Source organism: Callospermophilus lateralis, chromosome 12 (assembly GCF_048772815.1).
Source record: "Callospermophilus lateralis isolate mCalLat2 chromosome 12, mCalLat2.hap1, whole genome shotgun sequence".
Taxonomy (NCBI): domain Eukaryota; kingdom Metazoa; phylum Chordata; class Mammalia; order Rodentia; family Sciuridae; genus Callospermophilus; species Callospermophilus lateralis.
Window position 1 is genome coordinate 97575670 of NC_135316.1, and position 19150 is coordinate 97594819.

The 19150-nt window shown below is 35.4% G+C and overlaps 1 protein-coding gene across 1 annotated transcript in view; it reads right to left on the reverse strand.

The window, feature by feature from the left end:
• Uggt2 (UDP-glucose glycoprotein glucosyltransferase 2) overlaps positions 1-19150 on the reverse strand; it is a 175125-nt gene that overhangs the window by 127919 nt on the left and 28056 nt on the right. The window contains exons 9-10 of the mRNA XM_076872262.1: positions 16492-16591; positions 14027-14087 (exon numbers count right to left, since the gene is read on the reverse strand). Of these exons, the coding sequence (XP_076728377.1) occupies positions 14027-14087; positions 16492-16591 (161 nt within the window). The remainder of the gene's footprint in view (positions 1-14026; positions 14088-16491; positions 16592-19150) is intronic.

Here is a 19150-nt window from a genome sequence, read left to right on the forward strand (position 1 = left end):
TATTCCCCTCTGCCCCACAAGGCTAGCCTTAAATCCTGACAAATTAGTCTAACACTCAAAATGGCCTTCCTTAAATAAGTGGTAAGAATTCAAGTTTTAGTAATGTGACAAACGAAAGATCCTACAATTCTCTTTTTAAAAGAAAGCACAAAAATATGCCTAGATGAAATATTAAAAATGTCTCCCAACCTTGGTTTTGTTTTCAAGAAATTAAAGAATTCATCTGAGAGCAGAGAAAAAGGAAAAATATGAATTCAAAGATGTAAACCAACAGTGAAGGCCCTGTTCTGAGGAAATCCACAATTTCCTAGATAGCCCAAGGCTTGGGTTTTGAAGAAGAATAAACAAAGCCTTGGAGCTGCAAAGGATGGGGAGTAGGATCAGAGATCTCTTCATGCCCATATAAAGAAGTGCTATACTCACAAGGAAAAGGTGAACCTAAGGTCCTGCAGAAACAGCATAGAAATTTATCTCTCAACCTTGCTTGCTGGTGGAAGAAGTAGTCTTCCAAACAAATTCATGCCCACAGGCTTAGCTTCACTGGGTTTGGTTTTGATTTCGCAGTTTATGATCCAAAAAAAATATATAAACTCAGACTTCTTATTTAAAATGAAATTAAACTGGTAGCATTCTTGAGTGTTAAGTGGAAATAAATCCAAATCCCCATGGAGAAATATAAACTTATTTTTAAAAAATAGGGAATTGCTCAGTCCAATATGTTTCAACAATCATAAAACTGAACTATATCACTTGAAGCTAAGAAAATTCCAACTGAGTGAAAGACTGGTTGACGATGAGGGAGGGATCCGGAGGGAGGGAAGATAGTGAGCAGAGAAAGGAAGCTTGGCTCAGCAGTAACCCACTTATAAAACAGGAAGGCTTCTTCTCAACAAGGTAAGTGGCAAAGGAACCTCACTGAAACACAACATTGAACTGTAATTAAAAAAAAAATTCATAGAGCTTCAGAAAAGTAAGTAACTTGAGCATAAGAACTACCTTAGAGACACACTAGCTCTGCTGCCATCATAGCAGAGCAGGGACCATGGACAAAGAAACATGTGGCTGGCAGGTAAAGAAATTAAAAAATAAAGAGAAATCAACCTAGGGAAGCCTGGGGTTTATAGAGGAGGGCTGATTTTAATGTACACACAGCTGATACGGCAAGCCCCTCAGTGAAAACAAATCCAATGTGGTCCGCTCAGGTGAAAGTGTGCATTAGGGGCAGCAAGCCCTCCCAGAGGATGGTGTGGAAAGACTCCACCTGCAAGGTAGCCCTCCCCAAATGTGAAATAGGAATATTTTCCTCATCTGTCAGCCTAAGAGCTGAAAGCTGTCCCCACACAGCTCATGCAACTGCAGATGGGGGAAATGGGAACTTGTGGAGAAAGTTACCAATAGGTTACCAACCCCCTCCCCCCCAGAGGGTGCCTAAGTGGAGAAACTGAAACAGGCACAAGGAATATTTTGCCTGGACCATTTAGCATCTGGATTCTAAGGGATAAAGATTTGCTGGGAGCCATCAGCCAAGTAGGTATGACAATTTCCTTGCCAGCGTACTCCCATGCTGTCTAGTGGAAGGACTCCTGAAAGGTGACCTTGCTCAAGGACCAGGGCGGATCCGTGTTTAGGGTGTCCCCGGTTTAGCATAATAGGAGATTAGGGTGTTCCCCGTTTAGAATAGGGCGTATCCTGCTGCCTGAGTTCCTCTTGAGTTCTTAGGGTCAGACAATATATTTGGGAGACAGAAGCCCAGGAGTGGTGGATTTGGGCAGAGAACGTGGCTTTCCCCAGAACGTGTTTGTAGACAGCCGGTGTGAGTTCAGGAATAAAGATTTGCTGTTTGAATCTACAAGCTGTGTGGAGGCTCGTGATTTGTGCCCAGCCAGAGACTGCGGCAAAGATTTATGGTGACTGGCACCCCATAGGAGCTATTATGGAGATGCTCACTGCCAGGCAAGCCATCTACACTCCCTGGTGGATACCCAGTTCCACAATTCATCAGCACTCCTCAGTCTACCTCACCCAACCCTGGGAGACTAGAATCTAAAAGCTACTGAGCCTAGCTGGCAGGTAAGCAAGGAGCACAAGGACAGCGGCCAGAAATACAGAAATAAAACAAAGACTGAAAATCTATTCCTGCTAGAAGATTTGACCACCACAGCAGAAACAAGAACTTTATCTCTCATTAAGATTTTTTTTCATTTTCATTTTTCTATTCCTATTTCTTTTATCCTCTCTATATTTTTCATTTTCCATTTTCTTTTCCTATTTTTTTCTCCATATTCCCATTTTTTACTTTTCAAACTCTTTTCCCCAACCATTTTATTATACTCTATTATTCTTTACTTTTTAAAATTATGCATGATTTTGTGTGCTCTCAATGTATGGATAGGTTTGAATATATATACTCATAACTTTCCCTATACATTAATAGCTCTCTCCTGCATGTGTTCATTATAGCCTAGATTAGACTTAGGTGAGGAATAATTATACAAGGGTTCAAGTTGTTTTGATCTTACATTTGTTGGTTATTTTATATCTAGATTCTAACCCCTCCCTTACACTTTCCCCAGTAATAGCCAGAATCTCCTATTCCTTCCTTTTCTATTATGTTCAGTTACTTTATTATTTCTATATCTTTATAGCTGACACCTGCTCCCTATCTTATGCCTCTCCTTTGATCACTTTCTTGATCATTTCAAACTTTCTCTTGTCTTTCCCCGTTTTTTCTTAACAAATGGTATCCCACTAAATAGAACCTATAAAGACTATGAAATTACTACCCCATTCAAGTTGCTGTGATTATTAATATAGAGGACAACATAGTAGATACCTAGTTCATAATTTGTTATTGTTGGCACTATCATTAAATGCTGACCCCACCATTCCTACATAGGCGACAATTAGAGTTATAGAAAAGTAGACACCAGATATTTATATTAAAACTGTACATATGTTGCTGACATTAGTGCCATTCCTGGCTCCCCACTCCCTCTTAAGAGGTGCTGGAAAGAGACTGGGATTTTATGAGATCACAGAATAGAGATTCTGCAACTGAGAAAACAATCACATCTCAATCAAGCAACAGTGAATTTCATCCTACTCACAATCTAATCCCTTCTGAGCCCCAACATTACTCCAACTTGAAGAATTAAGGAGGCAAAAACTCCAAACCAACAACAAGGATCCAAGAAGAACCACCAGAGAGGGACCATGGTTCCTACCCCTTCACATCTACTCATCAAAAACAGAAGTCTCAGAACAAATAAAATAATCACATACAAAAAAGGACACACATAAAAAAGAACAAGAGGAACCATTTCAATTGATGACCAAGTCCAAGACCTCCTAAAACGTGAGGAAACCAGCAAACTCTTCTCTAAAAATTCATGATCCCCCAATAAAGGACCCCGATTTATGTGGATAAAATCCCAGAGAAAGATTATAAAAAACTTATTAACTAAAATAAAATCTAAGGAATAGATTAAAAAAGCAAATACAGCAGATGAAAGACTACTTCAAGAAATAGAAACAGTGAAAAGAAACCAATCAGAATTCCTAGAAATGAAAGGCAATCAAATTAAAACTTTTCTTGAATGTACCACAGATTAGACTGCATAAAAAATAGAACCTCAGCCCTTGAGGACAAGACTTTGGGTCTTGAAGACAGTGCACATGATCTTGAGTACACCAAATGCAATAAAGTGAAAAAAAAAATAATAGTACATGATTAGAATATACAAGAAATCTTGGACAACTTCAAAAGATCAAATCTGAGAATCAGTGAGATAGAAGAGAACATGGAGATACAAGATAAAAGCAGAAACTTTTCCCATTAGAAATGAGAGATATCCACATACAGGAGGCTTATGGAACCCCAAATAGACCTATTCTAATGAGAAGCTAAGACATATCATAACCAAAAATTCTTAACATAATGTAAGAAAAATGTTAAAAGCTACAAGAGAGAAACATCAGGTCACATTTAGAAGCAATTTAGAAGCTCACTTCTGATTTCTCAATTCAGACCCTAAAATCAAGGAGGGCCTGGATTGAGGTATTTCAAGCACTAAAAAAAAAAAAAAAAAAAAAAAAAAAAAAAAAAAAAAAAAAACTGTCAGGCAAGATTACTATACTCAGCAAAGCTATTTCAAATTTGAGGGGTAAATAGAAATCTTTCCCAAGAAGGAACAAAGAATTCATGATCACCAAGCCAGCACTACAAAGAATCTCAAAGATAAACTGCATATAGAATATTTTAGTCAGCTTTTTTGCTGCTGTGACTTAAAAGACCTGACAAATAATTTTAGAGGAGGAAAAGTTTATTTGGGGCTTTGGGTTTCAGAGGTATCCGTCCATAGACAGCAGGCTCCATTCCTCAAGGGCTTGAGGTAGGGCAGGATATTATAATGGAAGAATGTGGTGGAGGAGAGCAGCACAGGAGATGACTAGGATGCAGACAGATGAAGCTCAACTTAACACATACCCAAAAACTTGTCCCCAGTCACCACCTCCTCAGCCACACCTGACCAGCCTACAGCTACCACTCAGTTAATTCCTATCAGGGGGTTTATTCACCAGTTGTGTTAAGGCTGTCATAACCCAGTCATCTCACCTCTAAACCCTCTTGCATTGGCTCTCACATAAGGTTTTGGGGATATCTAATAGCTAAACTATAACAGAGGAACTAAAAACAAACCCCAAAGCTCTCAAGTATAGAAAGATCAAAAGACAAGTAATCCATGAATGAGAATCAACACGGTATTAAATCAAACAAAAAAATTGATATGGCAGGAAACCACAAACATATATCCATACTAAAACTGAATATTAATGGTCTTAACTCTCCAATTAAAAACATAATAAGCAGAATGAATCAAAAAACAAAATCCAACTATGTTGTTTACAAGACTCATCTCATAGGCAAACTCGCTCAAAAAGGCTGAAGGTAAAAGGATGACAAAAACATATTCCAGGCATATGATCCCTGAAAACAAGCAAGCATAGCTATTCTCATATTTGACAAAGCAGATTTCAAGCAACAATTAATCAGAACAAAGAAGGCTACTACATCCTGGTAAAGAGAACAAGATGATATAACGATAAAAAACATTTATGCTCCAAATGTCAATGCACCAAATTACAAAGGAAAAAAAATACTGACATTAAATCCCAGAGAGACTCCAACACTATAATAGTAAGTTACTGCAACATACCTTTATCACCAACAGACAGGTCATTAAAACATAAAACCTATAAAGATATTACCAACCTAAATAATACTATAAATCAAACGAACCTAACAAGTATCTACAGAATATTTCATCCCCAAACAGCTGAATTTACTTCTCAGCAATGGAACTTTTTTGAAAATAGACCATATTCTGGTCACAAAGCAAATATTAGCAAAAAATGCATTCTATCAGATTATAATGGAATGAAACTGGAAATCAACTGCAAGAAAAATAAATCTCCATGTGTTTATGTGGCTTCTAACAATACTCTTAAAATGAAGAATGGATCAAAGAAGAAACCAAGAAATTAATATAAAGAGAAAAGAGATATAATATATCAAATTCTCTGGAACAGCATGTAGTTTTAACAGAAAAATTTATAGTACTGAGTGCCAACATTAAAAAAAAAAAAAAAATCCCAAATAAACATGCTCTACCTCAAGGCCTTAGAAAAAGAATTCCAAAATAAGATAGGAAAATAATTAAGATGAGAGCCAAAATCAATGTAATTGAGGATAAAAAAAAATTACACAGGATCAATGCAACAAAATTGCTTCTTTAAAATTATCTATAGCCCGCGCCTGCAAGGTAGGCAGACCTGCGACCGACCGGCAGAACAGGCCCAGTGACCCCCCTCCCGCGTGGTAGACACATCACCCCAATAGGAGGATGGGCAGAGCCGCCAACCGCGCCTGCAAGGTAGGCAGACCTGCGACCGACCGGGAGAACAGGCCCAGCGGCCCGCCAGCGTGGTAGACACACTACCCCAATTGGAGGAAGGGCCAGCTGCCACCCACAAGGTAGGCAGACTGCGCGTCCTGGAGAAGGGACCCAGCGGCCCGCCGGCCTAGTTGAAAGATCACCCCAATTAGAGGAAAGGCACAGCCGCCGCTTGCGCCTGCAAGGTAGGCAGACCTGCAACCTGGAAAATAGGCCCAGTGGCGTGGTAGACAGATCACCCCAATTGGAGGAGGAGCACAGCCGCCGCCCGCGCCTGCTAGGGAGACTTTGCAACTATACAAGAGCAATATAAATATATAGGGGGAAAATTCAATAACACAACAGTTTCACCAAGCAAAAAGAAACGCGAGCAGTATGAAAAGACGAGGAAAGAAAGGACCACAAGCAATGCAGGTCAACTCAACTTTAGAAGAAGTAAGTAATATCTGCAGCAGATGAAATGTCAGATAAAGAATTCAGGATATACAAGCTTCAGATGATCTGGAGTCTCAAGGAAGACATTAGACAGCAAAATCAGACAATGAAAGATCACTTCGACAATGAATTACATAAACAAATCCAAGAAGCAAAAGATCAACTATACAGGGAGATAGAGGTTATAAAAACCAAACAGAAATCCTAGAAATGCAGGAAGCAATAAACCAACTTAAAAACTCAAATGAGAATACTACCAACAGAGTAGAACACTTAGAAGATAGAACATCAGACAATGAAGACAAAGTATTTCAACTTGAAAAGAACATAGACAGCTCAGCGAGACTCTTAAGAAACTATGAGCAGAACATCCAAGAAATATGGGATAACATAAAGAGACCAAACTTAAGAGTCATTGGGATACAGGAAGGTATAGAGGTCCAAACCAAAGGAATGAGCAATCTGTTCAACGAAATAATATGAGAAAACTTCCCAGACTTAAAGAATGAGACAGAATCCCAAATCCTAGAAGCCTACAGGACGCTGAATGTGCAAAATCATAAGAGATCCACACCTAGACGCATTATAATGAAGATGCCCAACATACAGAATAAGGAGAGAATTTTAAAAGCTACAAGAGAAAGGAAGCAGATTACACTTAAGGGTAAACCAATCAGGATAACAGCTGATCTTTCAACACAGACTCTGAAAGCTAGAAGATCCTGGAATAACATATTTCAAATGCTGAAAGAAAATGGGTTCCAACCAAGAATTGTGTATCCAGCAAAACTGAGCTTCAGGATAGAAGACGAAATTAAAACTTTCCACGATAAACAAAAGTTAAAAGAATTTGCAGCTAGAAAACTATCTATTCAAAACATGCTCGGCAAAACATTACAGGAAGAGGAAATGGAAAATAACAATGAAAACCAACAGTGAGAGGTAATACAGTAAAGGGAAAAAATAACCAAAGCGGAAAAACAAACCATGTTAAGTAACATAAATAAACAAATATGGCTGGAAGAACAATCTATATCTCAATAATAACCATAAATCTTAATGGCTTAAACTCACCAATTAAGAGACACAGGCTAGTAGAATGGATCAAAAAAAAAAAAAAAAGATCCAACAATATGCTGCCTACAGGAGACCCATTTGATAGGAAAAGACATACATAGACTGAAGATGAAAGGTTGGAAAAAATGATATCACTCATATGGACTATGGAAACAAGCAGGAGTGTCCATACTCATATCAAATAAAATAGATTTCAAGCCAAAGTTAATCAAAAGGCTAAAGAGGAACACTACATACTGCTCAAGGGAACCATACACCAAAAGAACATAACAATCATAAATATATATGCCCCAAACAATGGTGCAGCTATGTTCATCAAACAAACTCTTCTCAAGTTCAAGAGTCTAATAGACCACCATACAATAATTATGGGAGACTTCAACACACCTCTCTCACCACTGGACAGATCTTCCAAACAAAAATTGAATAAAGAAACTATAGAACTCAATAATACAATTAATAACCTAGACTTAATTGACATAAGATACCATCTCACTCCAGTAAGATTGGCAGCCATTAGGAAGTCAAACAACAACAAGTGCTGGCGAGGATGTGGGGAAAAGGGTACACTTGTACATTGCTGGTGGGACTGCAAATTGGTGCGGCCAATTTGGAAAGCAGTATGGAGATTTCTTGGAAAGCTGGGAATGGAACCACCATTTGACCCAGCTATTCCCCTTCTCGGTCTATTCCCTAAAGACCTAAAAAGAGCATACTACAGGGACACTGCTACATCGATGTTCATAGCAGCACAATTCACGATAGCAAGACTTTGGAACCAACCTAGATGCCCTTCAATAGACGAATGGATAAAAAAAAGTGGCATTTATACACAATGGAGTATTACTCTGCATTAAAAAATGACAAAATCATGGAATTTGCAGGGAAATGGATGGCATTAGAGCAGATTATGCTAAGTGAAGCTAGCCAATCCCCAAAATACATATGCCAAATGTCTTCTTTGATATAAGGAGAGTAACTAAGAACAGAGTAGGGAGCAAGAGTATGAGAAGATGATTAACATTAAACAGGGATGAGAAGTGGGAGGGAAAGGGAGAGAGAAGGGAAATTGCATGGAAATGGAAGGAGACCCTCATGGTTATACAAAATTACATACAAGAGGAAGTGAGGGGAAAGGGGAAAAAAAACAAGGGGGAGAAATGAATTACAGTAGAGGGGGTAGAGAGAGAAGAGGGGAGGGGAGGGGGGATAGTAGAGGATAGGAAAGGCAGCAGAATACAACAGACACTAGTATGGCAATATGTAAATCAGTGGATGTGTAATCGATGTGATTCTGCAATCTGTATATGGGGTACAAATGGGAGTTCATAACCCACTTGAATCAAAGTGTGAAATATGATATGTCAAGAACTATGTAATGTTTTGAACAACCAACAATAAAAATTTAAATAAAAATAAAATTATCTATATATAATTCCTTAGCCAAACTAACCAAAAGAATAAAAGACCCAAATCAATAAAATTAGAGATGAAAAAAGATCACCATAGACTCTTCTGAAACTCAGAAGATTATGAAAACCTATTTTGAAAATTTATACTCCAATAAACTGGAATATCTAGAAGACACTGAAAAACTTCTGGACACATGACCTGCTCAAAGTGAATCAGAAAATATAGAAAACCTAAACACACCATTATCAAGTAATAAAATTGAAAGTTCACTCAAAATCTTCCAAAAAACCCCAAAGCCCAGGACCAGATGGATTTTTAGCAAAGTTCTACCAGACCGTTATAGAAAAACACTAGTCCCTCTCAAATTATTCCATGAAATTGAAAGGGAAGAAACACTCCCAAATACATTATATGAAGCCAGTATAACCTGACACCAAAAACCATTAACAATGATGCATCAAGGAAAGAAAACTACAGACCAATATCCTGAGGAAAAGAAACAAAAATCCTTAATATTAACAAGCTACATTCAAAAACACATCAAAAAGATAGGGCTGGGGTTGTGGCTCAGCGGTAGACTGCTTACCTGACATGTGTGAGGCCCTGGGTTCAATCCTCAGCACCACATAAAAACAAACAAAACAAAGGTATTGTGTACAACTAAAAAATAAATTTAAAAAAAAGATAATATACCATGATCAGGTAGGTTTCACTCCAAGGATGCAAAGTTGGTTCAACATATGCAAATCAATAAACTTAATTCACCACTTAAATAGAATTAAGGACAAGAATCATCTCAATAGATATGAAAAGGCTTTTGATAAAATCCAGCACCCATTCATGTTAAAAATGTAGGAGAAGCTGAGGATGGAAGGAACTTACTTCAACATTTTAAAGGCTATGAGAATCCCAAAGTCAATTCTGATGTATGAATCAGAATTGTGAGAAAACACATTTCTGTTATTTAAGCTATCCAGTCTACTCTATTTTGTTACGGTAACATGAGTGGACTAATATAATCCTTTTTTATTTCTTCATTGGTAATTGTTTGTTCATGTCCTTTGCTGCTTTTTTAAATGGATCACTAATTTTTCTTATTGATTTGCAGAACTTTTATACACTGTGGACATTAATCCTTTGCCACATATTTCGCAAATAATTCCACACAATGTGCAATGTATTGGGGAAAACCCAAAAGCATTTGCTCTAAAATCAGGAACAAGACAAGGCTGTCCTCTGTATAAAAGACCTCAGGCAAGAAAAGGAATATGCTGGGGCTGGGGATGTGGCTCAAGCGGTAGCACGCTTGCCTGGCATGTGTGCGGTCTGGGTTCAATCCTCAGAACCACATACAAAGATGTTGTGTCCGCCAAAAACTGAAAAAAAAATATTAAAAATTCTCTCTTAAAAAAGAAAGAAAGAAAGAAAAGGAACATGTTGACCCATGAAAAGATTTTACATCTAGTAGTCCCAGAAATTTCCACCAGAATACTTGTAGAGCTTACAAATGAGTTCAGTCAAGTAGCAGAATACAAGTATAACTCCCATAAAGTCAACAGCTTTCCTATACTCCAACACTAATTCAGTTAAGAAATCAAGAAAACCACTCCATTCACAATAACCTCAGAACAAAAACACCACCTTGGGAATTAATCTAATCAAGGAGGTAAAAGATCTCTATAATAAAAATTATAGCATACTGAAGAAACTGAAAAAGACTTTAGAAGATGTAAAGAGATCCCATGTTTATGGATAGACAAAATTGTCAAAATAGCTATACCAAAAGCAACAGACAGGTTTAATACAATCCCCATCAAAATACCAATGAGATTCTGAACATAACTAGAAAAAACAGTCCTAAAATTCATTTGAAGAATGAAAGATCCAATCTGCCAACCTGTCTTTTAACTGAAGAGATTACACCATTTACATTCAATGGTAATAAGAAATGATTTTTATTTCCTGCCATTCTGATATATTTCAAATGCTTAAATTGGACTTGATTCTCCTTCAGTTGACTATTCTTCTAGTGTAATTCCTCTCTATGCTGGTTTTCACTTTTATTTTCATTTTTTGTGAAATATTATATTATGTTTTATAGTACAGATTTCTAATTATACATTCTTTTGTTTTTGTTAGATCTTCAATTTTAAATCTCAGTTTTACTGGACATAGTATTTGTGGCTGGCATCCATTTTCTTTCAGAGCTTGGTATATATTATTCCAAATCCTCCTGGCTTTTAGGTTTTGGGTTGAGAAATCAGTTGAAATACAGATTGTTTTATCTCAAAATTGACCAGTTTTTCCTTCTCTTCTAAAATACTACACTTATTCTGTATGTTGGGGACTTTCATAACAATATGTTTTAGATTATATTTACTGTGATTTTTGTATATCTATAGTCCTATATGCCACGTGTGTTGGAATTACCACATTATTCTAAAAGTCTCAAAAATATTTGGGGATGTCATTTCATTGACAATATTGTGCAGTTCTCTAGTTGGATTTCAGAGCCTTTATCTATCCCAATGAATCTTAAAATTTTTCCTTGTAATGTTATCCCAGATTTCTTGAATATTCTGTTCCTGATCTCTAAACATCTTTTCTTTATGGTCAACTTTATTTCTAGATTATACACTTTGCCTTCGAGAACTCAAAAAAATCTATCTTCAATGTAGGAGTCTAATCTACTGGTGGTGTTTCACTTATTTTTAATCCACTGTCATCTACCATGTTTTCTATAAATTCACTTCCCCTTTTATTGGTAATATAGCTTTTATTTCTGAATTGTTTTATCTCTACTTTCTATACCTTTGCAAAATTCTTCTGGTTGGGGTTTTACATCCTCTTGTTTGGATATCACAGTGTTTGTCCACCTTTGAGTTACTGCTTTTCAAAACTTGTGTTGCTTTTTAGCTTCAATAATGTAAGTGTAAGTTCATGTCTGAATTCTGTATGGCAATTTTCCACTTAATGAGGTTTCCTCACCTATCCAGTGTGTTTGCTGCTTTTCCTATTATACAGTAAATCTTTTAAGTAGGTATCAGTTTTACCTTCTTGATTAGTCATATAAGTTATACTTTCTTGAGAGACATTAGATTGTTTTGGGGTGCAAAAGTCAAAATTGGCTTACCAGGTTTCTCAGCCTGAATACTCCTTATAGTGATCAAAAGTAAGCTGAATCACCTAATATAATCAGTCCTCCTCTGATTTTCAAACACCAGACTGGTTCAGGGGTTCTAATCACCAGTCACTTTGTCCCCAAGGGATACTACCCAGTTTTTCAAACACTTCCTCTGAACTCACTCCATTTAGTTACTCAGAGTCTTCATCCCTTCCAATTATCCTTTGTTCCCCCAATATCTCCTCTTTAACCTCATGAAATTCTTCAGCTTCTTGACCCAAATTACCACATGAAGGGAAGCTCTAAATATTACCCATTCTGGACTGTTAAGTGAGCAGAGAAAACAATCTTGATTGGTTAAAGCCACTGACACCCTCGGATTCCTTTCATTTTCCTCTTCTTTCCCACCCTCTCTTCCTTCTTATTGCAGGTGGCATTGTAAAAAAACAAATGCAGGAACTGTCATAAAAAAATTCTGCTTGAATAATGGTGTTAGAAATCATAAAAATAATACAGAGGAACAATTATACAACTCAGTTTTGAAAAATAAAAATTTCTAAGATGGTCAATGAGATAAAGAACTGTCTGAGGTAGGAGGTTGTGTTCTTTTTCCTAACACCTATGTTCAAAGAACTGTGCATCATTTTCCTCATTATCATCATAATCATAATTGGTTACCTTCATCAAAACAGCTGATAAGACAGCTGACTGTCCAAGTATGACACATACTGTTGGCTGGCTAACCCTGCTTTACACCTTGTCTAGCTCTCTGCTTACCATGATTTCTCAAAAAGCAAACTCTACCCTGCAGCTATGATGGCCACATGACAATCTTGGTCATGGGATGGAAATCAAAGTCTGTTAAAGTGGTTCAAGAAGGCTTTAATAAGGATGACTATAGTTATTTCCATTCTTCCTGCCTCTTTTGAATAAGACTGTAGGTAAGGTTGCCACTTGAAATCTTAAAAGACGGACCAAGGTGTTTTCATGAATGCTCCCTGAAACTTTTAGAGCATCAGAATCATAATGTCCATAGACATTTACTTTCAGACTTTTTATGTAAGAAAAATAAACTCATACTGTTTAGAGCCCTATGAATCTGGTATTTAATTACTTAAAGCCAAACCAGTCCTATGAACTACAATAAGGTCATTGCCAGTGTGAACATTTTATAACTATTAGCGTCTTTTTGGTTCTAAAGGTAACTTAAGAGGCCCTCTGGCAGGATTTTATCAAACATCTGATCAATTGTATCCTGTTTGCCATAGGATTCTCACGATTCTCTCTCTTAAGCAGTTTAACGCTGATTGGGTCTGTTATGGTTTGGATGTGGTATCCCCCAAAAGTTCATGTGTGAGACAAAGTAAGAAGGCTTAAAGTAGAAATGATTGGGTTATGAGACTTTTAACCCATTCAGTGAATTAATCATCTGATGGGACTGAGTGGTAACTGAAGGCAGCAGTTGTACAGCTGGAGGAGGTGGGACATAAGAGGTGTGGCTTTGGCTTATATATTTGTATATGGAGCTCTCTCTCTGCTTCTTATCATAATGTGAACTGCTTCCTTCTGTCACAGTCTTCTGCCATGATGTTCAGTCTCACCAGAGCTCTTGGGAAATGGAACTGGCTATATATGGGCTGAGAACTCTGAAACCGTGAGCACTCAAATAAACTTTTCCTCCTCTACAATTGTTCTGGTCAGATATTTTAATCACAGTAGTGAAAAAGCTGACTAAAACAGGGTCCTCATAAGAATTTAAGAAACCAGATATAAAAAAATCATTAACTTTACCCTATAAAGACATAAACTCTAGAGCACAGGGTGAAATAAGTAGGAAATATTTCAGGAAAAATTGGCTAGAATTATATTTTATGCTACATTTAGTAGATAATATAAAAAATAAAACTTTAACTCATTTACATTGTCAGAAAAGAATAAATCAACTTTTATGAAAACTGATGATCCAAAGTGTGAAACAGTGATATTAGTGTGGTAAATTTTCAAGAAAGGAATTCCAACAAACCTTTTGATTTTCCTGTATCTCTTCCTTCATTCGTTGATTTACAGCAATTCTGGTCAGAGATCTGGGAAAATTAATACTGATGTAATTCATTCTTCCTTAAATTTTTAGAACTAATAATTAATTCAATGTTAATATAAAACTTTGGAAAAGAAACTAAAAACCCAATGCTTCAAGAATGTACATTTCCATATTGCCTAATTGGACAATGATACTATAGTTTTTACTCAACATAGTATCTGACTTAGGTGGAACAGAGACTCAAAATTCTAATGTCTTAACTGCATAAAGTCATAGATTATTGAATAATTATGTTTTCAAATATACTAGGCTGAAAAAGGCTATTTTGTATTGGTTTGCCCATACACAGATATCTTTCATACAGATATTTTGTATGAAATTATCAATATCATATGTGTAAATGCAAATAGGCAACTTGTAGAATTAGCTATACATAAAGAATTTGTTAACCTGGGATCTTATTACAGCACGTACATTCTAAAATAGATGATATAGTCTTCCTTCAGTACATACAGCGTTGGTTCCAGGATCCCCTCAACCCCAGATAACAAAATCCCTGGATGTTCAAGTCCCTTATATAGAAGGGTACAATATTTGCATATAATCTACATGCATCCTCCTGAATACTTCTCTAGATTACTTTGGATACCTAATATACATAATGCTATGGAAATTATACCATACTGTTTAAAGAATAATCACAAAAATGTTTGTGTATGTTTGGTACAGAGAATTCTTTTCTGAATATTTTCCATCTATGGTTGGCTGAATTTGTGAATGTGATACATACAGATGCAGGGGGAATAACTGTACTGACATTATATTATTCACTCTTGAACAGTTTTAAATTCCCTTATAATTTAAATACAATTTTAAAATATATTTCCTGTGGACTATATTTAACTTGAAAGCTCCCAAGAATGCTTAGTTATAACATCTATCCATTTAAAAATGGTATAAAAATTTATATGGTTAATTCAAAGTTCTGCTTTAAGGAAAGTTCAAGAAGAAAGATGTATCTTGAAACCCACAAATGTGTATCATCTCATAAAGTTTGGCAGTATTAAGAGAAATTATAACAAAATTTAATAATGTAAATTTTCCATTAATTTAACAAATATTTCATTTTAACAGACATTTACTAAATGTCTGACTTTAGACATGTTTAAACCTACAATTTAGCCGTTAAGCAATGCTAGCAAATTCTGCAAATTTTTCTTAATGATCAACCACAGATAAGAGGAGAATTTAGTATAATTCTTAAAAAGTCATACTGATTAACTATCATTAAAACTAACATTGTTTTAATTTAAACTTGACTAATAATTTCAAAAGCTGTAAATTAAGAATCGTGAGGCTAAATATATGTATTTACATATACCCAAACTTATTTCATGTTTTAATATATAAATACTGATTTCTCAGTATTTTTTCTTGACTATTTAATTCCTGACTTTAAATTTGGTGAAAAAAGTCATATCAACATATTCATTATTCTGTAGGTAAAGCTACAAACACTTTTATTTTCAAGGTACCTTTAAAAGATATTTTATATCTTACTGCTGCTGTATTTATCTTTCAAAGGTAAAGAATACCTAAATTTAAAATTCTGTAGTTTGTACTGTGGATAAATGTATAAAATAATGTTTGACAAAAAGAGACTTAACAATAATTGGATGCTTAATATGTGCTGAGAGCTTAAGTTTCTCTCCAATGTCCCTCAAATAAAATACTATTGTTGTATATGCACCTCTAACTTGTCCCATGTGGTGTCTCTCCAATACAAGCCAACTTTGTTTATATTTTGTTGCTTATAATTTTATACTGCTATTTCTAATCAAATTATAAATGCATATAAGTCACGTTATGTTGTAAATCCTAAAAATCTAAAATGTACCTATTGGTCACTTTCAGATATGCAAAAAAGTATTATCTATTGAAATAAAGATGTTTACTGTAACATCAATATTCTGGAAGCAATTTAATTAGATGTTTTATTGGCAAAATGAAAAAAGAAGTATTATACAAAAAACTCCATACATTTGAGATGTCATTAAGTGAAATCTAAAAGGCAAGAACATGATTTGACAACACTCTGGGTATAGATCTTCTATGCAGAATAATATTTTTCCTTATCTTCCATAAAGGAAAGAGAAAACTATTCTTACTATTTATTACATAAATGTTTTTTCTTAGATTATGTTTATTTAAACTCTTTAATTTTTTCCCTTTCCATAAGCCTCTAATTCAATAGTTTTCTTTTGTAGTGTGAATACATGTGCTTAGTTATTAAAAAACAAAAACCATAAATGATGAAAATTTCCAATTTCAAAAAGCTACAGATATTAGAATTGACATCCTCATGTTAAATGAAATCAGCTACTCCCATAAAATTTACTTAATGAAAAGAGTTCTGGTTACAAACAAACCAATGCACTTTAAAGTACCTGGCTTTTATGGGGAAGTTCTGTGAGATGTCTTTCATTAATTTTATGGTGTCATATACTGGAGTGGACATTATTTGAGAAGCTGCTTGAAAACTAAGATCTGTAAGGAAAAAAAAACATTAAGGAATCTGGAATGTTAGATCTTCACATATTTCCATGAAATTTAAATATTTTTCTCAACCTGTACCACATATTAATATGTAAACATGTCAACACTCATATTTAACAATTTTAAGTTAAAATGGAAAGTTTTGACTTATGTTCAAATAAGGTAGTCTTACACTTTTATGAATGAGCAATTATCATTTACCATTTATTATCTGCTATTTACAAATTATAGAATTTCATCCTAAAGAGAGATACAAAAAGAATCACTGACAGTTTTTTCCCCTATACTTAGGTTAAATGAAATGTGACAAAAAGCTTTGATGAAAAAAATAAATCAGAAAAAAGTTTTGAAAAGCTAATTCTGAAAACAGCTTAAAAAGAAACCCAACATCTTTAACTCAGTAAGAAATATTCATTATGTTCCAATATTGTTTTGCCTTCATGCTGAAATCAAAGTATTTCTTTGAAATTACAATTCTATTAAAAAATGTGAGTGGCTAACTATAGTCAGTCTCAAATATCTCAGAAGCATTATTAATCTCACTACTTTGTCAAGAGTTAGTATAAAGGGCTGGGGATGTGGCTCAAGCGGTAGTGCGCTCGCCTGGCATGCGTGCGGCCCGGGTTCGATCCTCAGCACTACATACAGACAAAGATGTTGTGTCCGCCGAAAACTAAAAAATAAATATTAAAATTCTCTCTCCTCTCTCTCACACTCTTTCTTTAAAAAAAAAAAGAGTTAGTATATATTTTAAAGTCAAATTTAGTCATTACTTAACAGGAAAAAACATTAACATTTCACCAGAGTTGGAATACTAAAATAACCAATTTGACATAACACTGCTAGTTTTGCTTCCATGTTCTCAATGCAAAGTGGTGAATCAGCCTGAAGGTATAGCCTAAGATGCTTTTAGGATGGCCTCCCATGGGATTGCAGAGGCTAACAGACTAGGGTTCAAATTCCAGCTGAATCATGTACTAGCTCAATTAACTGAAATTATGATTTCCTCAATGCACTCAAGTGTTTCCAGCCCAAGTACTGCAATGAAACTACCAGTGCTCACTAATGTGTCCTAATTACCAAACACAATAGGTATTTTTCAAGTCTCTTAGGATTCTTTTGTGAAGGGAAAACTTCTGGAAAGAAAAAGTACTGAAGTACTAGCATAATAGTCCAGGGAGAATAGATTCTGTCAGTTCAAAGAGGATTCTTCAAAGTGAATTTATCCTAACAGTGTTCTTAAACATCTCATTTTATTTTAAATGATATTCTATCAAATATGATATTCAATGATATAGTACTGAATTGATAGAACATTTGTGTAAGATAGGGAAATATAACATAAATTATAATGCACATTGCACTATAATTTTAAAATTTGACCAAAGATCTGTTAAGTATAAATAAAGTTCACTTAGATAACATATGGTAGAGCATAAAGAAGTTGGACCCTAAGGACATGTATGAAGACATGAATGGTGTGACTATTGTGTGTACAACCAGAGATATGAAAAATTGTGCTCTGTATGTGTAATATGAATTGTAATTCTGCTCTCATATATAACAAATTAAACTTAAAAAACAGAACAAGATCAAAAGCTTGAGTGGCCATTGCTACATAAAACAACCTAAGATGACAAAGGCCCTCTTTCAACTTTAATAAATGATCCATAAAAAATGTTTTCATGAGTATGAAAAAGAAAAAAAGAACTTGGGACTGAAAAATCTTCATTTATTAAGCTACATGGATGTGTTGATTGACTTGCATCATTGTCACTGTGACCAAAATATGAAAAGAACTTTGAGGAGTTAAAGTTTATTTGGGGTTCACGTTTTCAGACGTCTCAGTCCACAGATGGCTGACTCCATTACTTTGGGCCCAAGGTGAGGCAGTACATCATGAAGGAAGGGCCTGGCGTAGGAAAGCTGCATAGCTCATGGTGGAAGTCAGGAAGCAGAGAGCAAAGAAGGAATAAGGGGCCAAAGGGAAGATACATCCATCCAGGACACAGCCCTAATGACCAACCTCCTCTGGTCATACCACAGCTGCCTACTATTAGTCACCCAGTCAGTCCATTCAAATTAAGGTGGGCTGATTAGATTATAGCTCTCACAATCCAATAATTTAACCTCTGAATATTCCTATTATTAACAGGAGCTTTTGGTGGCATCTCATTTCCAAATCATAACAATTTTAATGACCACACCAAACCACTAACTCTCACTCTTCTTATTTACAAAGTGACAGGGGAGGGGGCATGTACTTTCAAAATATCACCAAGAGTCAAATAAGATAATTTATATTAAAGGATCATGTAAATGCTAATCCAGATGAAATGCAAAATATTTTTGTACACTATATGCAAGTTATTCTGGCAATAGAATACTGATAAATACCCTATTATTTTAAAAATTAAAAACTGATTAGTAGTTGCTCACAGCTGGGAAGCTAGGCAGACGTGGGAAATGACTGCTAATAATGTTTTGCTTTTTGGGGTGATGAAAATGTTCTAAAATTGGTAAGAATTGCAGAACTGTGAAAATATACTA